The 18,569-nt window shown below is 44.1% G+C and overlaps 1 protein-coding gene across 9 annotated transcripts in view; it reads left to right on the top strand.

Moving 5' to 3' along the window:
- The window catches only part of SMARCD3 (SWI/SNF related, matrix associated, actin dependent regulator of chromatin, subfamily d, member 3), a 69,550-nt gene that overhangs the window by 40,375 nt on the left and 10,606 nt on the right, over window positions 1–18,569 (top strand). For all 9 annotated transcript variants that reach the window (XM_068146169.1, XM_068146165.1, XM_068146167.1 and 6 more), the window contains 5 exons: window positions 9,201–9,323; window positions 13,929–14,051; window positions 15,826–15,921; window positions 16,486–16,587; window positions 18,104–18,265. In XM_068146169.1, coding sequence (XP_068002270.1) covers window positions 9,201–9,323; window positions 13,929–14,051; window positions 15,826–15,921; window positions 16,486–16,587; window positions 18,104–18,265 — 606 coding nt within the window. The remainder of the gene's footprint in view (window positions 1–9,200; window positions 9,324–13,928; window positions 14,052–15,825; window positions 15,922–16,485; window positions 16,588–18,103; window positions 18,266–18,569) is intronic.

Below are 18,569 nucleotides of genomic sequence, written 5' to 3' on the forward strand. Positions count from 1 at the left end.
GCTGCTTTTCTGGGCTTGGAGTCCCTTTGGCAGGTGTGTAGATCTCCCATGTCTTCCTTTTCAAGTCTACCTCTCCACTATTAGTGTAAACCCAAACTTGCTGGCAGCCTCCAGGTTCTGTTCTGTGACATTCCACAGGTACTTAGTGCCAGCCACTTGAGGAGGTGAACCCACTTTGGTACTTCTGATGTCATATTATCACTTTATCACTTCTTTTCTTGTAATTCCTGCCACCCTCAGAGAGCACAGCCTCTCCTAGCTTAGCCATTGGGTCTCTCTTGCTGCTCTCTTGAAAGGATGAAACTACCATTAAATTCAGAACTTTGAATTACTTGCAGCCTCCATGATATTTGTGTTAAAGCCTCATTGCTGCCCTGCTGGAGTCTGTGCATACTTAGAATGAAAGCTGTGTTTCTTGTGCTGTCAGTTCTGTCTGTCCCACACAACTTGGTTTCACAGACAATTACACATCTTGTATGGTGAGCCTATCACTTGAAATATATGTCTGTTTCTAGGCTTTTTTTTTAGTTTCCTCTGTCTTTATAAGATAAAAAGGTCTCAGAACAGAGGTAATCAAACTTCTTTGGCAGCAGAAGAGTTGTGGCTCTTAATCAAATCCATGATAATTCTTGAAGAGGTAGAGCTTTAATCAGGGATGTCACAAACATAGATATCTTCAGAACCACGCTGTCACCCAGTCTTGGCCTTTCAGTTACATTGCTGCCATCAGTAATTTTAACTGGTGGGGTGATAAGGTAGCACAAATTGCTAGACTTTTGTCTGCAGTGGAGTTTTTATCAGTGCAGCTGGAGTGCTGGTATTGATGATACTGAGAGAAGTGATTCTGCCACTTGGCTCTGGTAAGACCTCACCTGGAGTACTGCATCCAGTTCTGGAGCCCTCAACAGGAGGTGGACATGGATCTGATGGAGTGGGTCCAGGGGAGCGCCACAAAAATAGTCAGGGGGCTGGAGCACCTCTGCTATGAGGACAAGCTGAGGGAGCTGGGATTATTCAGTCTGGAGAAGAGAAGGCTCTGGGGAGACTTAATAGCAGCCTTCCAGTATCTGAGGAGGGCCTACAAGAAGGCTGCAGAGGCACTGTTTCAAAAGGCCAGCAGTGATAAGACAAGGGACAATGGCTTGAACTTAGAGAAGAGGAGATTTAGGTTGGATGTTAGGAACAAGTTTTTTAGCATGAGGGTGGTGGAACACTGGAACAGGCTGCCCAGGGAGGTAATTGAGGCCCCATCCCTGAAGATATTCAGGGTGACTTGACAAGGCTCTGGGCAGCCTGATCTGGTGGAGGATGTCCCTGCTCACTGCAGGGGCATTGGACTAGATAACATTTGTAGGTCCCTTCCAACCCAAACTATTCTATGATTTCTGTGATAGGATGCTTTGTATGGATTAAGGGGGTGCTCCATTAGGCTCCAGTCAGTGATCTGAACCTCTTTATGCTCACCACTCATAGGATGGGAAAATGCTGAGTGCATTGGTGCCCTGCCAGGGTGAAGGCTTGCACTGGTAGCTATGGAATGCACGCAAAACACATGGTAAAACTTTCTGGGGCTACTTCTGAGTGTTTTCCAGCCAATCAGCATCTGGTACAGGCTTGCTGCACACTCCTGCTTGTGTTTTCTGGGAACTGCAAAGAAGAGAAAGGAAGATAATAAATATGTTCCACTCTTGGAAACAGTCTGATGGAACTGTGGAAAAAGAGGTGGTGGCGACTCAGGCAGTTGGCTCAGAGCACTTCCTGTTGGATTTGCAGGCTCTCTGATCAAACCTGTGCTCCACTGCTGGGGCATATTGCTGCTTGGGTAGGATTGGTAGCTGCTACAGTTCATCTGTTTGAGAAGGATTTAATTTTGCATGGATATAATTGTGTGAGAAAGTTCAACCTAGCAGACTGTTAAAATGTAGGAAGATAGGATTATGGATCTGCATGGGACATCCTGGCACATCCAGTCTGCTTCCCTCTGGCGTGGAAGCCATGACACAATTCCTGCCTGAAAGCTGGTTAGATTCCTTACCTCTGAGACACTTTAGTTCTAGCAGCCTTTTTTGCTAGGCTGGGCAAGGCAAGTGCTTTTAGTTTGCCTGGAGGGTCTCCCCACAGTTCTGGTCCTCACAGTCCTTCATTATATGTATTCCAAGTTAAATTCACCTCTTTCACACCTCTTTAAATCTACCTCTCAGGAGACCAGGGCTATACACAGCATTACAGATTACCAGTATCACCAGCACTGGAAGGCCACTAATGCATTTTTTTTTCTCCATGGCAATAGTTAGTGGTGCACATGGGGACCACATTTATTTTTCATGGCCTTACCACATTGGTACAGTGTATGGTCATTCTGTGACTAATGCTCACAAGTATTTCTGCTTTTTACTGTTTGCAACTGATGAATGCCCATGGTAGAGTAGGAATTAGGGTTATAGACTCAGAGGAACATGACCCTGTGCTTTTTAATGCTTTCTTTCATCCCAGTTCTCTTATAGAGGTCTCAGCTTCCTTACACTCTCTGTACTATCCTCAGGCTTATATTGGTGGAGACACCCAAATCTGTCATGACTGAGTTTTGTTAGCATGCTTCTCCTTTCATGTGCTGGAGCTATTAATGAAAATATCTAAATAAAATCAGTTTCAAAAATGGTCCAGGAGGTATTTCCTGCTTAATACCTTCCCCCCCCCCCCCGCCCCGTACCACACACTGCTCTTGTTCTAGTCCACGTTTTTTCAGTCTTAAATAGTGGTTCCCTTTATGACTCCATGTCAAGTGCTTTACTCAAATGCAAGCTGATTGGATCTACTGCAGATCTTTTGTCTAACATGCAATTTTAATGACAAGACAGACATTTTTAAGCCCAGGCTGTCATACTGTAACCTAACAAGGCTTTGCATTTTCTTTTGTAATAGTTTGTTCTACATTCACTCCAATTCTGTGCAGCAGGCTCTGGGCCACCCCATTCTCCTTACCTCTGGTTCTTTCCCTGTTCTCAAATTACTGAAAGCCTGATTCAGTTTTGGGAAAGGTCATAGGCATCTTCACTTTAAAGGTGGGGACCTAGATTGCTGCAGCTGAGGTGGTCTTTGTCACCCAAGTCCAGCAGTTGTGCCTCAGTTTCAACCCCAGGCCACAAGTTGTCTGTGGAGAAACATGACTGCACATCAGATTGCACTTCTTTGTCCTCCAGGCCTTGTCTCCTCATTACTGCTGGCCAGTGTCTTATTTTCTCTTAGTTCTGAGTCATTACATCTTTTCCCAGGCACCCTGACTGTGATTCACTGTTCTGTGCCTTCAGCTTCCTTGCCTACCCATTCTGATGCAAGACTCATTCTGATTCCATAGCTCTCTGCTTTTCCTCATTTAACCCGCAGAGTGGAGTGCAACTTTGAAACAGCAAACTGTTGCTCCTTTAGTGGCATGCCTGTCTCAGTGCTGGGTACTGTTCTTCTCACTAGGTCTGAAATACCTGTGAGGACTTTTTGTCTAGCAGTGCTGTCAGGTTTTTGAACAGCTGCTCTCTCCTTTTCCTCCTCTCTACTTCATTCTCTGGTACTCAAACACTTACTCAACTCCTGCTGCTGTTCACTGACCACCATATGGGATTCTCTGCACAGATCCCATCCCACAACAGCTGTCCTGTTGTTGTTTGGTCACTGTGGCTGTTGAGAAGAAGGTAATGGGGAGCAGTGAGTATGGATCTACCAAGGGTGAATCATGTCTGACTAACGATTGCCTCCTATGGATCTATGGCTCTATGAGCAATCTTGGCTCTTGAAAAAATTTCAGCACTGTCTGCCATAATAGTCTTGTGTCCAAAATGGGACATTTTAGTGTAGATGGGTGGACAACCACCTGGTTGGATGCTTGGGCTTAGAGGGTAGTGTCTTCACTGAAGAGTGAAGCACTGCAGGTGCCCTGGCAGCAAAGATGACTAACATTGTCCTGGGCTGTGTAAACAGGAGCATGGCCAAGAGGTTGAGGGACTAGATTATTCCTCTTTAATCAGCACTCATCAGCTGACAGCTGGAGCACTATGTCCAGTTGTGGGACCCCATTTCAAGAAAAACACTGGCATAGTGAATATGATCAGCAGATTGGTCAGAGGGCCAGAGCAGCAGGTGAGGGGAGACTGAGAGAACTTGTTCAGCCTGCAGGAAAAATGGCTTTGAGGGGACCTAACAGCAGCTTGCCAGCTCCTAAGAGAGGATGATAGAGAAAGTGGACCCAGACTTTCCAGTGGAGCATGTCAGGAGAAGGAGAGCTAGCAAGCATAAAAGGAAACAGGAGAAACCTTTTCATGTGAAAAGTCAAGCATTGTAACCTAGAGAGATTGAGATCTCCACCCTTGAAAGCTTTCAACCCCCAACTTAACCTCACTGTTGACCCTGTTTTGAGCAGGAAGTTGGACTAGAGATCTCCCAACATCCCTTCAAGCTGATACCTGTTACCCAGCTGCTGTCCCATAGAGAATCTTTAGCAGAAGTCTCCAGAAATGTTCCTTTCACATGCCATCCGACCCCCTGCTCTGAAGTTACGCTTTTCCATACTGACTGACTTTGTGGTCACCTCTCCAGTTGTTTCTTTGGACTGCATGCCTCATAAGTGTGGCTGGGTCATAGATGCTACACAGCCACTGAGCAGAAAGGAGCTACTGAACAGCTTTTATTAGAAGTTTGAGGATAACTCATAAGAATTCTTCATAAGCCTAATTTGTAGTTGTGACTGTAGCCTTCTGCTGTGTAGTTGAACATTCACATATAAACAATGGATGAGACAGAATTTCCTTGCAGAAGTGATACAGCTAGGTCTCTTGATATTGAGAGGAAGAAGTTTGGAATTCACCTGATGTTTTCAGTACTCTTCCAGCCACAGCAGTAATTGGCCTGGGATGGACACGTTAGATACACTTTTGTCATGATGTGTGGCTCTCTCTGTAGCTTTGGAGACTGAAGCAGAGTTGTTCCTTTGCTGTATTCGGTGGAGTTTAGTCTAGATTTCAGTGTCCACAACTGTATTTCATTACTGGGAAATGTTGATGACACTGCTTAAAACACTGTAGGGAAGTCAGAGTCAATCCCTCTTGTACCTTGCTTTAATTTTTAGCTGCACATAACAGGCTTATCTGTCCTGGTCCCAAGTTTCTTCTCTGCTTTAAATCAAAAGGCAACTTTAGTCTTGGGTTTTCTTCCCATAACTCTATGGCTATAAATGGACAAATATTTTCTCTCCTGAAACCCTTTTCCCTTTGCTTATATATTATTTGGTAATGAGGTAGCCAGAACAAAGAAAGCATTCTAAATAACTTTGCAATTGCACAATTCCCCAGCACAATTGCATTATTTTGATGCTGATGGTTATGATGAAGTTTGGGCTCAGCGGAAGCTAAGACTAGGAGCTAATGGGATTGCCAAGTGCAAACAGATGGGAAAAGGTGTTTGAATTAGAGCATGACTTTTTGAGGGTTGGGAAGTGAAGAGTGGGGATTCCTCCTCTCTGCCAAGGATTGCTGGATTAGGTTACTCTCTGCTGCAGACACAGAGAATGGGGGGAGAATGCACTTCTGTTGTTTACACAGTGTTTTTCTTATGTTCTCTCTGCTTGACAGCCACCAAATCCAGTTAACTGGCTTCATTCACAGCCTGCCCTTTGCTTGGTGACAGATAGACAGCAAAATAAATATGCAGAGCTGAGGGATCCATCTTCTGCTCTGGGAGGTTTTTGTGCTCTCCAGATGAGGAAGGATCTTCTTGTTCCCTGCCTGGGGTTCTCTTGATCTCTTTGTAACTTCTTTCTTTATCTGAGGAGATCCTTGTGCCTCTCTGTACCTGAGTGAAGACATCTGTGCACTTTGATGCCCCATAGAGCTGTGCAGCTTTATGAAAATCAAATGTTTTTCAAGAAGCCTGTCTTTTTCTGAGGAGATCACAGGATTTTTTTGATAAGAGAAGTTGTGTTGATACTCTTGGATTTATCAATATCTCAAGTAAAAATCTTAGTGTAAGTAAGTATATTAGTTTCCTTAAATTGAAAGTTCCTCACTGTCAATTTGGAGACGTATCCATGAGTGGGTCATTTGCCTGCTCAGCATTTCACACATTGATTTGATCATTCCACTTTGCTTTGAAGAGGTTGTCCTTGAAGTTGAGTCATCTTCCCTGAGCCCCTTTGTTCTCCAAGGATTCTTTGGAGCAGATCCCTGGACAAATCAAACCTCTTTCTTGAAGTCCAGATCTTGCTTTCTTCCTTCAGGATTGCAAACTCTTCCATCTCATGGATGCTGCAAGCAGGGCTGCTTTTAACCTTCACATCTCCAACCACTTGGTCAACTTGTGTCAAGAAATTGTCCTCAATCCAGTCCAAGAACCTCCTGCAGTGCTTGTGCCCAGTGTTTTTGCTCACAAGGCCCAAAGCAGATGTCAGGGTGGTTAAAGTTTCCCCATGAGTATGAGGTCTGGAACCACGTGGCTCCCTCTAGATGCCTAAAAAGGCTTTGTCTCCTTCTTCATCTGGTGGTTTGTAGGAGACGCCTCTCACACTATTGTCTGTTCCAGCGCAGCTGTCAGTGCTCGGATGAAGCCTTCCCTTGTGTGCAGCCTGTGGTTGTGTCCTCCCAAGCTGTCACGCAGTGCCAGTTGCAAAAGCTGTTCTGGGGTGTTCTTCATATCCCAGAAACTGCCATGTTGCAGCTGTTCTCTGGTTTCTGGTTCTGTTTCACAAGCCTGGCAGAAAAATGAATTACTTGCTACTGGCTGGAGTAGCTTGGAGTATAAATCAGAGTATCTTTATCTTTTTGCGCTAAGAAACAAAGAAAATTCTTCACTGCTGGGGCTCCTCTTTAAATTTTCTCTCACCTTGGAGGGGAAATTGGGCAAGAGTATGAAACTGGAATATTGTCATGCCTCCAAAGGATTATTCCAATAGTAGGGTGAGAAAACAAAACATTTGAAGAGCAGCCAATCAAGCTGCTCTTGCCTGTGACCGTACCATGTTTCTAGAGAGAATAACAAACACAGGGAAGTACAATTCTTCTCCCAAGTACTCTCCCAACATGCAGCCATTTAGAGTCTAAGGAATGATATGCAGCATTATTTTTGATGGCAAATTTTAAAGTGTTCATGCTTTTTTAGCATCTTACAGTGTTTAACATCCACTTTGGCTACAGGAGTGGAATAGGAAGTACCCTTTTGCTCTCATGTGGTAAGAGATACAAAAGTGGGGAACACAAGTACTTCTTGAAGGTTGTTGCTGTTTCTACAAACTGGAGTCCAGTACTCTGCAAACCAGCTGGAAAGGTTGTACCACAGCCATGGCATAAGTCTTACCTTGAAGGCTGTGTAGGCCAGCTCCCTGCTTCATCATGTGCCTGGGAGTTCATGGTCTGACTGTGCTGAAACTTAAAGGACTGAAACCATTCTGAGTCCAGGATTTTTAATTGCTGATTAATTTGCTCTGTGTGGAAGGAAATAAGGAATATTTTCTTCTGTGTGAGACAGGATGAAAGCATTGGGGCATTTTGTTGAGTGCAAAGATGTGTATTCATTGTGGGGGATGAAATATTGCCTAGCTGTCTTCAGCCTGCAAGCCTTCTGGCAATTCCTTGATGTTTCCAAGGCAGTGCTTGCTCTTCATGCTTCACTTTTAAAAATGTTCATGCTCTTCTATTATTCTGCTGATCCTAAGACTCTGTGAAGGAATGCAAGCAGTTGAAAATAACAGTGGTTTTGTCTCCATGGCTTCTGCTTGTCTGGAGTGTTAGTCCTGTTGTAAGCAGAGCAGGTGTTCTAGCATCTCAAACCAGCCAACTAAATAAGGTTGAAAGTCCTTTTGACAGTCTTGATCTGTCTAAGTACAGAAGGGAGGAATTGTTCCCCTTCAGACTGGGAAAGGGAAACATTGAGAAAGGGATGACAAGAACCTGTAAAATGTATAAACAGTATGGAGGAGGTGCACAGGGGATGCTTGCCCACTGCTGTTCCAGCTATGCAAGGTGGCATCAGATGATGCTGGCTCGTTCAGAACGAGCAGAAGGAGGAACTTCTTCATGCCTTGCTTGTGGAGGTTCTGAAGTACCAGGCCTCAGGCACTTGTAGGTACTAAAGGGCAACAGCTTTCAAATACTGTCAGAGGCACACTGCTGGGGTTGTGTCTGTGGCCACTGTTGGGATGACCTCATGCCATAGTTCTTATGTCCTTGAGGTGAACAGGTGTATGTCTGCTATGTCTCAAATAGGTGTTTGTGTCTTAAGCCAAATTAAAACTGTAGACTTCTGATTCTGGAGCAAAACAGGAATACCAGCTAGCTTGTAATTCCTGTAGAAGTATCCTAACAGTTAAATATTTCAGTTCTGTAGGTGAAAGCTAGAGTGAATGTCATAGAAGAAGGCAAGGCATTCCAGCAGATTTATTACAATTACTTACAGTTTCTTTCCTTTATGGCTTGCCTGCATGAGTTATTCCCAATTTAGGATAAACTTTTTCATGTCAGGGTATACTTGCTCATTTCTAAGCTCAGATCATGGGGTCTTCCTCCTAAACTACTTCACATCACCCCTGCTAACTTCTCTGGAAAAGGGAAACTAAAAAGGGGATTTATTAATAGAACTAACATAGCTTAGCTCCTGTACTAAAATACCAGTGAAAGCTGGCGAGATTGTAAATTGACAGCTCACAGTTGGTCATGTTGAAATTTTGATGTGAAGGTCAGTTCCACTTCAGCCAAAAAGATGTGTTGACAAGGTTTGACTTTATAAAGGTCAGTTTTTACTTACAATGGGTAACACTTGTTTTTAAAATACCAACGTGAACGCGCACCCAATATTTTCAGTCTGGAGAGTTCCAGCCCTCTGCCAGTTTAAACAGGACAAATTCACTGTCCTTTGCATTGCTGAGAGCAGTGGCTCTCCAGGCTGCTTGTAGCTGAGTCTCACTTGAGAAAAGCAGCTATGATTGAGGCCTCTTGAATTCCACTGGGGACTGCCAGAGTTCTTTAGTTTTAGCGTGCTCCAGCCTTTCAGTCCTATGCTCGTGAGATGCCACTGAGCCCTGCTCTGCGGACTGACAACTGCCCCTTAGGGATAACTCTTCCTGAGCGCATCTGTCTGAGGGCTGGGATGGTGTCACTATTGCTGCTCTGGAACAGAGCAGATTCTTGCTTCCAGTGCTTGGATATTCCTTGCTTCCTTCTCAGATCCGGGAGCTGGTTCCTGAGTCCCAGGCCTACATGGACCTGTTGGCCTTTGAACGCAAACTAGACCAGACCATTATGCGGAAGCGTGTGGATATTCAGGAAGCACTGAAGAGGCCGATGAAGGTATGTCAACAAGCATTTTGTAGTCTGAGTTAGGGGGAAGAAAAAAGAATCCTTGTGTTATTACATGGCAAAATGGTCTTTCCAGTAAAAGTCCTGTGACAGAGGTATTTTGAAACAGGTCAGACAGAGCTCCTAAGAATAAGCGTCTGGGTAGCAGCATGCATGGGGAAGTGGTGGAGAAAATCCTGTGGGTATTACTAGCTCTAGCATCTGAAAGTCTTTAATAAGGGGAATGCTGGCTTCTGCTTAAACAAACCCTGGGTTTGGAGCTTTGTGCTAGAGTGATGAAAAAGAAGAAAATAAGAGATTAGAGGGTCGTGGTGAAGAGAGGTACTCAGTTTCCCATTAGAAATCAGTCAAAAGGCAAATTTGTGGAATTACAGAACATATGGTGGGAAGAATTACTGAAAAATTGTTGTAAACCATGAAAAAATGTACACATTTGCATAGTCTGTGAAAGGATAACTCATGCTAGAAAAGAATGGGTGACCTCTGCAATTTCTGTCTGATCAAGTCCAGCATTTCGCTGTTTGTAATATCCTACAGCTGTGATCTTTTCCTGAGTTTTCTGAGTCTACTCAACTGAATAATGGAAAAGTTTAGGTAGGAGGGAGCTGTGTAAGTCATCTAGATCAAGCTCCTGCTCAGAACAGGGCTGTCAAGACCTTGTTGAGTTTTCAGAATGGAAATTTCACAGCCTCTTCAGGCACGCTTGTTCCAATGTTTGGCCCCTCTCATTGTGAAGAATTTCTTTTTGTGTCTTGCTGGAGTTCTTGTGACTATTGATGTGACTGTTGATTGCTCATTCTCACTCCCAGAGTAAATCCTGTAGTATGAAGTGTTCTGTAGCTGTCTGTCTACTGTGAAGTAAAGCTGCCCTGTCTGTACCACAGTAATAGGTATCAGCTCAGCAGAGATCAAAGGTCCATTCTGTTTGTCACTCTGCTGCTATCTGGTCAGATGTGGAAGCCTTTTACCTCTGATGTTTTTCCAGCTGAATATTTATGAACAAAAAAAGGCAAAATAATTAAGTTCCATTATCATACCTATTTTAGAGGTAGGACATTGAAGTGCAGGTGGTTTAACTAATTTGTTTGTAGTCAAAACATTTGTAGTGTAGTCACCAAGTGCTGTGTACAGTAGGTTGGGCTCTCCAAAGGAATAACATGTTTTAGCTTCCTCATATGGGTAGAATACCATTAATTTAAACCAGCTAGGAACTTGGCCATGTTTACAGGTAATGGAAGGCTTAGACTTGCAGGAAGGTGTTTAATCAGCAGCAAATGCCTGAAGTTTTTAGATTATATGTTTTAGGAAAGATTTCTTTACTGAAAGTGTGGTCAAGCTTCCCAGGGAAGTCACTGTCCCTGGGGGTGTTGAAAAACCTTGTAGATGTGGTATTTCAGGACATGCATTAGTGGGCATGGTGGAATTGAATTGATGGTTGGATTCCATGGTCTTAGAGGTCTTTTCCAGCTCTAATGATTCTATTATTCTATGATAACTTGGGAATTGATCATTGCATGAGGTTACAGCTATAAGCTGTGGAGTGAAGATACTCAGGTCCTATAGTGGAGTCAATATGGGAGACAGAGCACCCTACAGAAACTGTAGGTAGAAAATTCTGTTTCCACCTAGAGCTCATCTAGTTAACAACTGAAGAATGATCAAACAGATGTTTTTCAAATTCATGTCTAGACTTAGAGTGTCTAACAGCTGTGAAATCCAAGACCTGTCAAAATAGAGCTAAGCAGAGATAAATTTGGGTTGTTCTGATGTTAAGTGTTTTCATGTTACTGTGGGAGCTTTGGTAACAGCAATGAAAGTTACCTCTACATTTCCATGTCTTACAAAAGCTTTTGTAATTTTGAAGTACTTGCCTTGAAACAGTGGTTCCCAAACTGAGGTATGTGATAATATGTAGGAAACATGTATGACTGCTCTGAATTGTTAGTTGTAGTTGCAGATTCCATACTGGTCACAGAGATGGAGCTGGAGCTACAAAAAGTCTTTGGGAACCACAGGTTTGTGGTCCAGTTTTGCTCAGGTTGCTTTTTTCTGTTTGAAGACTAGTCTGGAGAAATGTTAAGGGGAAATGTTTCAAATGCTTTTAAGTGAGGACAGTGCATAGAGGATGCTGGGCCTGTTGATCCTTCTTGGATCTTCTGTGGACAGCTGTGCTGTTGAAACAGATGACACCTGTGGGGTTGCTCAGAAAGCAAGGGGACCATGGGGCTGTGAAGCTGATTGAAAGGAAGGAAATATCCTTCAGCACCTGCCAGCTCACTTCCCCACTGTCAGCACCCCTCTCAGCTGCCAGCTTTTCCAGTCTAGATTCTGCCTTGTCTTTTCCTGCCTGTTGGGTACTAGTGTGTTCCCTCAGTGTTTGCTGTGTGCTGCTCATTGCGAGGGTCCCTGCAAGGACGTGTTGGGAGACTCACCTGCTCGGAATTCCAGAAAGGACTTTCTGGGAGGGAGTCAGGCAGACACAGGCTGCTTGGCTACATTGTGGCTGAAGGTACCAGGAGAGTTTACTGAAGGCACCTTTAATTTTAGCAGTCAATGGAGATTTGTCTTGGGGCTATCTCAGAGATCATGATGTCTTCAGATGCTTGGTTTCTGACTTGATCTTTTAGGGATTTAAGACTAATGGAAACGGAAGAAAATAGAAAAGAAAAAAGAAAAAGTGGCACTATAAACCAAAGGTAATCTTCTGAAGGATGTGACAGATTTCCAGCATTTTACCCATTTACTTCAACTTCAAGCTGTATTGATTTGTGTGAAGATGACACTGAAGAGCAGGAGCTGTATTTCTGCCGCTCCCTCATTCCTGTCAGCCTCCTGTTTAGATCTGTTCCATTCCACATGAGCTGACCTGCCATTGGTGCTGCTGGCGGAGCGGAGACCTTTGCAGGAGTTCATTGCTGACATGACCAATCTTCTGTCACATGTGCTTTTCCTTTCCTTTCTCTCAAGGTGAAATTGTAAGTGAAGCCCAGCACTTTTGGGGCAAGGCTTCTCTTTTTAATGGCTGCTGTTTCAGGTTAATTGTGTGGAGGATGAGTCAGATGCGTGGTAAAGACGCAGATCTTACACTCAGAGAATAAGCAGATGAAGCATTTATTGATTTTGGGACAAGAGGTTGTTTGATTCACAATGCTGATCAAGTCTCCATGAAGTTTCCCTGTGTTGAACTTTGTGGGTGAGAAATTTTGAGTGTTATCTGGAGAGATTAAATGTGATGCTTTCTTCTTGCTCTAGAGCTGTAAATTTTCTCTTTGATTTCTGCTCCAAGCTATTGAGAACCCTACCAGGGAAAAAAAAACAAATAAGGCCACAGGTTTTGGTTAGTTGCTCTTCTGTTCTCTGAGAAGCCACCATACAGAGAGGGGAACAGATCTCAGGTCTGTGCTATAATGTGCATTGCTGAGAAGTGTGCAGAATCTGATGCAGGTCAGTGGCCTCTTGCCCAAGTGCATCCTTGCATTGCTGTGTTTAAGCTGCAAAGCAACCAAGTTGCACATAACTGATTAGATGGTGTTGGGTGGTTGGGTGATAGGTTGGACTTGGTGATCTCAAAGGTCTTTTCTAACCTGGTTAATTCTATTCTATTCTATTCTATTCTATTCTATTCTATTCTATTCTATTCTATTCTATTCTATTCTATTCTATTCTATTCTATTCTATTCTATTCTATTCTATTCTATTCTATTCTATTCTATTCTATTCTATTCTATTCTATTCTATCCTGTCCTGTCCTGTCCTGTCCTGTCCTGTCCTGTCCTATCCTATCCTATCCTACCCTATCCTATCATTTCCTACCTGGATGAAATGGAGTTGCTTAGCTGGAGATGGAAGAATCCCTCACACTCAGAGCCTTCTGGGTACTAACTTGACATTATTGTGGAACCCAGGAGTACTGATAAGTGAACTACATGCAATGATTTTGGGGAACTTTATGGCCTCCATAGTGGTTTTAAAACACCAGCCAGAGGTGTTCTTCTTCTGTATAATATCTGAGCTGACATCTCCCAAGTCTGGACATCCTTATGATAGCAGGTTGTGGTCAGGGCAGAAAGAAGAAAAACATGGATCAGCAATTCAGAAGGGAAGGAGCAGGAAGTGAAGGCATTGGCAGTAGCTTCAGAGACATACTTGTGGAGGCCTGAATATTTCTGGGTTTGTACAGAGGAGGACATGTTTGCATGTTCAAGCAGGGTTCAGAAGGTCAAACCTAACAGGGCTCTGAGCAGCTTGATTTAATTGGAGATGTTGCTGTTGACTGGAGGGCAGTCGGACAAGATGAGCTTCAAGGGTCCTTTGTAGCCTGATGCACTCTGTGATTCTATGCAGAGCCTCCTGTCTTTCTCCATTTCTTGTGGATCTTTCCATGTTTGTACAGCCAATGGTTTCTGAAAGGAAGTTTCCAATTCAGCTCTTCAGTGCCTTTTCTTATATATAACCAAATCTTAAATTCTAGTATAACCTGGTGCAGCTGTACTCAACATACTAACTGTGTAATTATCTCCTCTCCTGTGGCTTCCTCAGGTCTTGGACTTACTCTGGAAATGTACTTTTCTTTTCTTTTCTCTGTTTGTATAACAGCAAAAGCGGAAACTGAGGCTCTACATCTCCAACACCTTCAATCCTGCCAAATCTGACGCTGATGATTCTGATGGCAGCATTGCTTCCTGGGAGCTGAGAGTGGAGGGCAAGCTCCTGGATGATGTATGACTTACCTATGCTTCAGTGGGGCTGGCAAGGCTCTAGATACTGTCCTGTGGGGTGCTGGATTTTACTGGGGACATCAGCTCAGACAAGGCATCTCTGAGTGGCAACACTGGGTAGTTGCTGCTGGGAAGGTGCCATGTACAGGTGGAGTGGGGGAAAAAGGTCCTAATGGGAATGTTGAGGAGGGGTGGGCAGGGCAGCAGGAAATGGACTGGCCTTAAGGACAGGACAGGTAGGAGGGGATAGAAAGAACAGGGCTGAGATGATTCCCTTAAAATATATGGTAGGGTTCAGGTCCTGAGAGGTGTGATAAGTCAGGCCTACAGCAGGCATTGCATCTTGTGAAGAACAGTCTAACAGAGAGAGGCAAGTAGTGCATGCCCCTAGGGAGGATGAGAAGATGTATGGATTGTCAGAGCAAGGATGGAAGAACAGTTATATCATTTTAAAGTCATAAGAAACTTTGGTGATGGACTTAGCTTTCCTCAGGGAAGGCTTGACTTGGCTAATAAAAGTGTCACCTATTTGAGTAGACTCCACAAGCTAAGTGTTTGATAGGATAAACAGGTGGAGAACATGCCTGTGTGGAGAGGGCAAGGCTTTCAGGGCACATCTGCTTGTCTATAGATGACTGCACATGAATTAGAATCATCATCTTGCTAGAGGATGAAGGGGTGACAAAGTGCAACATTTGGAAATGAAAGTTAGACAGATTCAGTTTAGAAATTGGAGCCTATAGTATAACAAAGATAGAGATAGTATAACAAAGATAGAGTATAACAAAGATTGGAGCAAAACAGCTTCCAAATTCCTAGCAAGTTTTAAAGGAGGCTGTGTTTCTAAAAGATTATCTGCTTGAAATCAGGAAAAAACTCATTGAAATCCTGTGGACTCTCTTCAGATTAGGTGGTTGTAGAGCTTCCAGTTTTCAATTTAGTGTGAGCTGTTTAGCTCACTAAATGGAAAGGCAAAATGTAAAAAGAAACACTGTTACTTAGTGTATGATTGATCTGTAAAAGTACACTCATCTGATCAATCAGCCTAAGAAATTAGCATTCATCAAAGAAATCAAGATATTAAAAGAAAAGGTATACAATGGTCTTAGGTTCATAGCATGTTTTGGGCTGGAAGGGACCTTAAAGACCATCTAGTTCCAAGCCCCCTATCATAGACAAGAACACCTTCCACTAGACCAGGTTGCTTAAAACCCCATCCAACCTGGCCTTGAACACCTCCAGGGATGGGGCACCTAAAGCCTTTCTGGACAACCTGTTCCTGTGTCTCTAAACCTGGCCTCTTTCAGTTTAAAAACATTGCCCCTTGTCCTGTCACTACTGGCCTTGCTAAAAAGTCCCTCCCCATCTTTCCTGTAGTCACCTTTCAGTGTCTATCAACACTGCAGCAGGGTCTCCTCCAGAGCCTTCTCTTCTCCAGTCTGAGCAATCCCAGCTCCCAGTCTGTTCACATAGAGGAGGTTCTCCAGCTCTCAGATCAATTTCTTGGCCTCCTCTGGACCAGCATTCATGTATCAGCCATTCCTTTCCAATAACATGGAGGGATTCAAGGAGACCTTCCCTGGAGGGTTCAGTGTTCCACCAGCATTGAGGTTTTTACGTCTTCCTGTGTGTTTATCAGAGGGAAAACTCAGACTCACTCTTGTGGTCTGTGTGGGAATTAATGTTCAAGAGAAAGAAGGCAACCTGGGGAGGAAGCATAGAACACAAGCTAATACACACAGCCTTAAACATTTGTTTTTCTTTTGATTCTACAGCTCAGCAAACAGAAAAGGAAATTTTCATCATTTTTCAAGAGTTTGGTTATTGAACTGGACAAAGACCTTTACGGACCTGACAACCACCTTGTGGAGGTGAGGAGGTCGTTCGCCCTCTGCATCCAAACCTGATACTAGCACAGATAAACAGCTATGTGCCTGCTGTCTGCCTTGTTTAGTTACCTGTTAGCAAACATTCCTTCAAAGAATGGCATTTTGAAAACTTGAAGTTGCATTTGTTATCATCTGAGGGATTTTCAGAGTTTTCCAAATGCCATCCTTGTAAAGAATTCCTAACAGAACCCCTGCAGTCTGAACCCATGCATGCAGTAGTGATGTAGTGCACATCCTAGAGCAGAATGTAAGGGATGGTGGGAAAATGGTGCCTGGTTTTCCCTAGCAAGCAAAGCATGCTAACAGCACAACAGATTGTGCACTAAAGTGGAATTTCAAGGACAGAGCAAGACATTCCTGGGGGATGTGTGTGTCTGTGCTGTGGTTTGCTTGCTTTTTGTTTGGGGTTTTTTAATGGCAAGATCTTCAGAAGACTTGTGCTTGTTTTATTCTCGCATAGCATACTGTGCAAGGTGTCCCTCCATGGACATCAGTGGCGAAAAAAAGACTGGTTGTCTTGTTTGTTTGGCTTTTCTTCTTTGGCAGTGGCACAGAACTCCCACAACCCAGGAAACAGATGGCTTCCAGGTGAAAAGACCTGGTGACGTCAGTGTGCGGTGCACATTGCTCCTCATGTTGGACTACCAGGTCAGTGCATTGCTTGTGGTGTGGAAAATGCAGCCACTGGGACCTGGATCCACAGGGGAAATTTGTCCTTTCATTTACCTTAAAAAACATAATAAACAATGGTACCTAGTCATTGAGGTTAGAATGCTACCAAACTGACACATGATTTGAAATTCAAAGCAGGCAACACATGGAGTAAGTCTCCCTTGTGGTCTAGTAAAATATTGTTCCTGGTTCTGTGATCATTTTTATTGCCCACTGTTGCCCAGGGAGGCCATTGAGGCCCCATTACTGGAGATATTCAATGTCAGGCTGGACAAGGCTCTGAGCAACCTGCCCTAGTGGAGGATGTCCCTGCTCACTCAGGGAGTTTGGACTAGATGACCTTCGGAGGTCTCTTCCAACCCAAACCATTCTATGATTCTGTATTCTCTTATGCTTAAGTCTTGGTTTGTTATAAAGGACCTGGCACCAAGAGAGTAATCCTTGTCTAGTAATGAGGCAAATATGAAACTTGAGCACACTTTGAAGAGTCACAAATTCCAAAGTGTTCAAGATCTGTGTATTACTAGAGCTGCAGAACAGGGTAATTGCAGAGAAATATATTCCATTGACTAGTTGTGGTCAGGGAAGTTTCCTGGTACGCAGCAGAATGGTGGGGACACGTCTGAAGAATGGAGTTGCAAGGTACTTTGTTGATGTGAGGCATCTGAGAAGGTACTAGCAACCACAGAAGGATTATCCTGACTTTGTTCTCTGTATCTGTGGTTAACCTCCAGTAGTTCAGAGGCAGGACCATTATTTTTCTTCTTACTCTCCCTAAAGTCAAATTATTCATTGTCACTGAAAAGGCAAATTCTTGCCTGAGTCTGCGTGCAGTGGCTGCTGCCTGAAGCATGTGACGCAGATCATGGAATCATGGAATCAATAGGGTTGGGAGAGACCTCAAAGATCATCAAGTCCAACCTGTCACCCAAGACCTCATGACTACTAAACCATGGCACAAAGTGCCATGTCCAGTCCCCTCTTGAACACCTCCAGGGATGGTGACTCCACCACCTCCCTGGGCAGCACATTCCAATGGCTAACAACTCTCTCAGTGAAGAACTTTCTCCTTGCCTCAAGCCTAAACTTCCCCTGGTGCAGCTTGAGACTGTGTCCTCTTGTTCTGGTGCTGATTGCCTGGGAGAAGAGACCAGCCCCCACCTGGCTACAACCTCCCTTCAGGTAGCTGTAGACAGCAATAAGGTCTCCCCTGAGCCTCCTCTTCTCCAGGCTAAACACATCTGCACAGATAGTCTGTGCAGAGCAAATGGAGATTGTCTCTCTTCCTTTTCAGACCTGAGGCATGGTTATTCCAGATCACTGACACTGGTACACATCTGAGCAAACTGTTTTTGCCATCTCTGCCATGGGACAGGGTGCTTCTCCTGAGGAACAGGCTGTCTCAAGAATTCAGGCTGAGATTTCATAGCTCTCTCTCTCTGCCTGCTTTTCTCCCTGTTGCCATCTCCATATCCTTCTCTTTCTGTTACAGCCTCCACAGTTCAAACTGGACCCACGATTAGCTCGCTTGCTGGGGATCCACACACAGACCCGGTCAGCCATCATCCAGGCTCTCTGGCAGTACATCAAAACAAATAAGCTGCAAGACTCCCATGACAAGGAATACATTAACTGTGACAAGTACTTCCAGCAGGTAACTCCTTGTTGGACACAGTCTATAATGCCCAGCTGCAGATTTTGGGGGGTTGAAACTCAGTGATTTTTATCCCCCCTTTCCAATCTGCAGTATCTCTGGCACTGGAGGGCTTTCAGCAGCCACTACAGCTGGTATAAGAAGCACCCTCCCCATGTGCCAGTGCTGTCACAAAGCTCCTCTGGTAGTTCAACACTCCCATGCTAGTTGTGGCCTTTCCAGGAAGGAGGACTTTCTCATATTGTTCCTCTGCATGATTTACTGCTCCTCTCCCTCCCACCTCAGTGTATGATTTTGTATTAAG

This window comes from Melanerpes formicivorus, unplaced genomic scaffold, assembly GCF_026170545.1.
Source record: "Melanerpes formicivorus ecotype bairdi unplaced genomic scaffold, bMelFor1.0.p_v2 SCAF_13, whole genome shotgun sequence".
NCBI classification, from domain to species: Eukaryota; Metazoa; Chordata; class Aves; order Piciformes; family Picidae; genus Melanerpes; species Melanerpes formicivorus.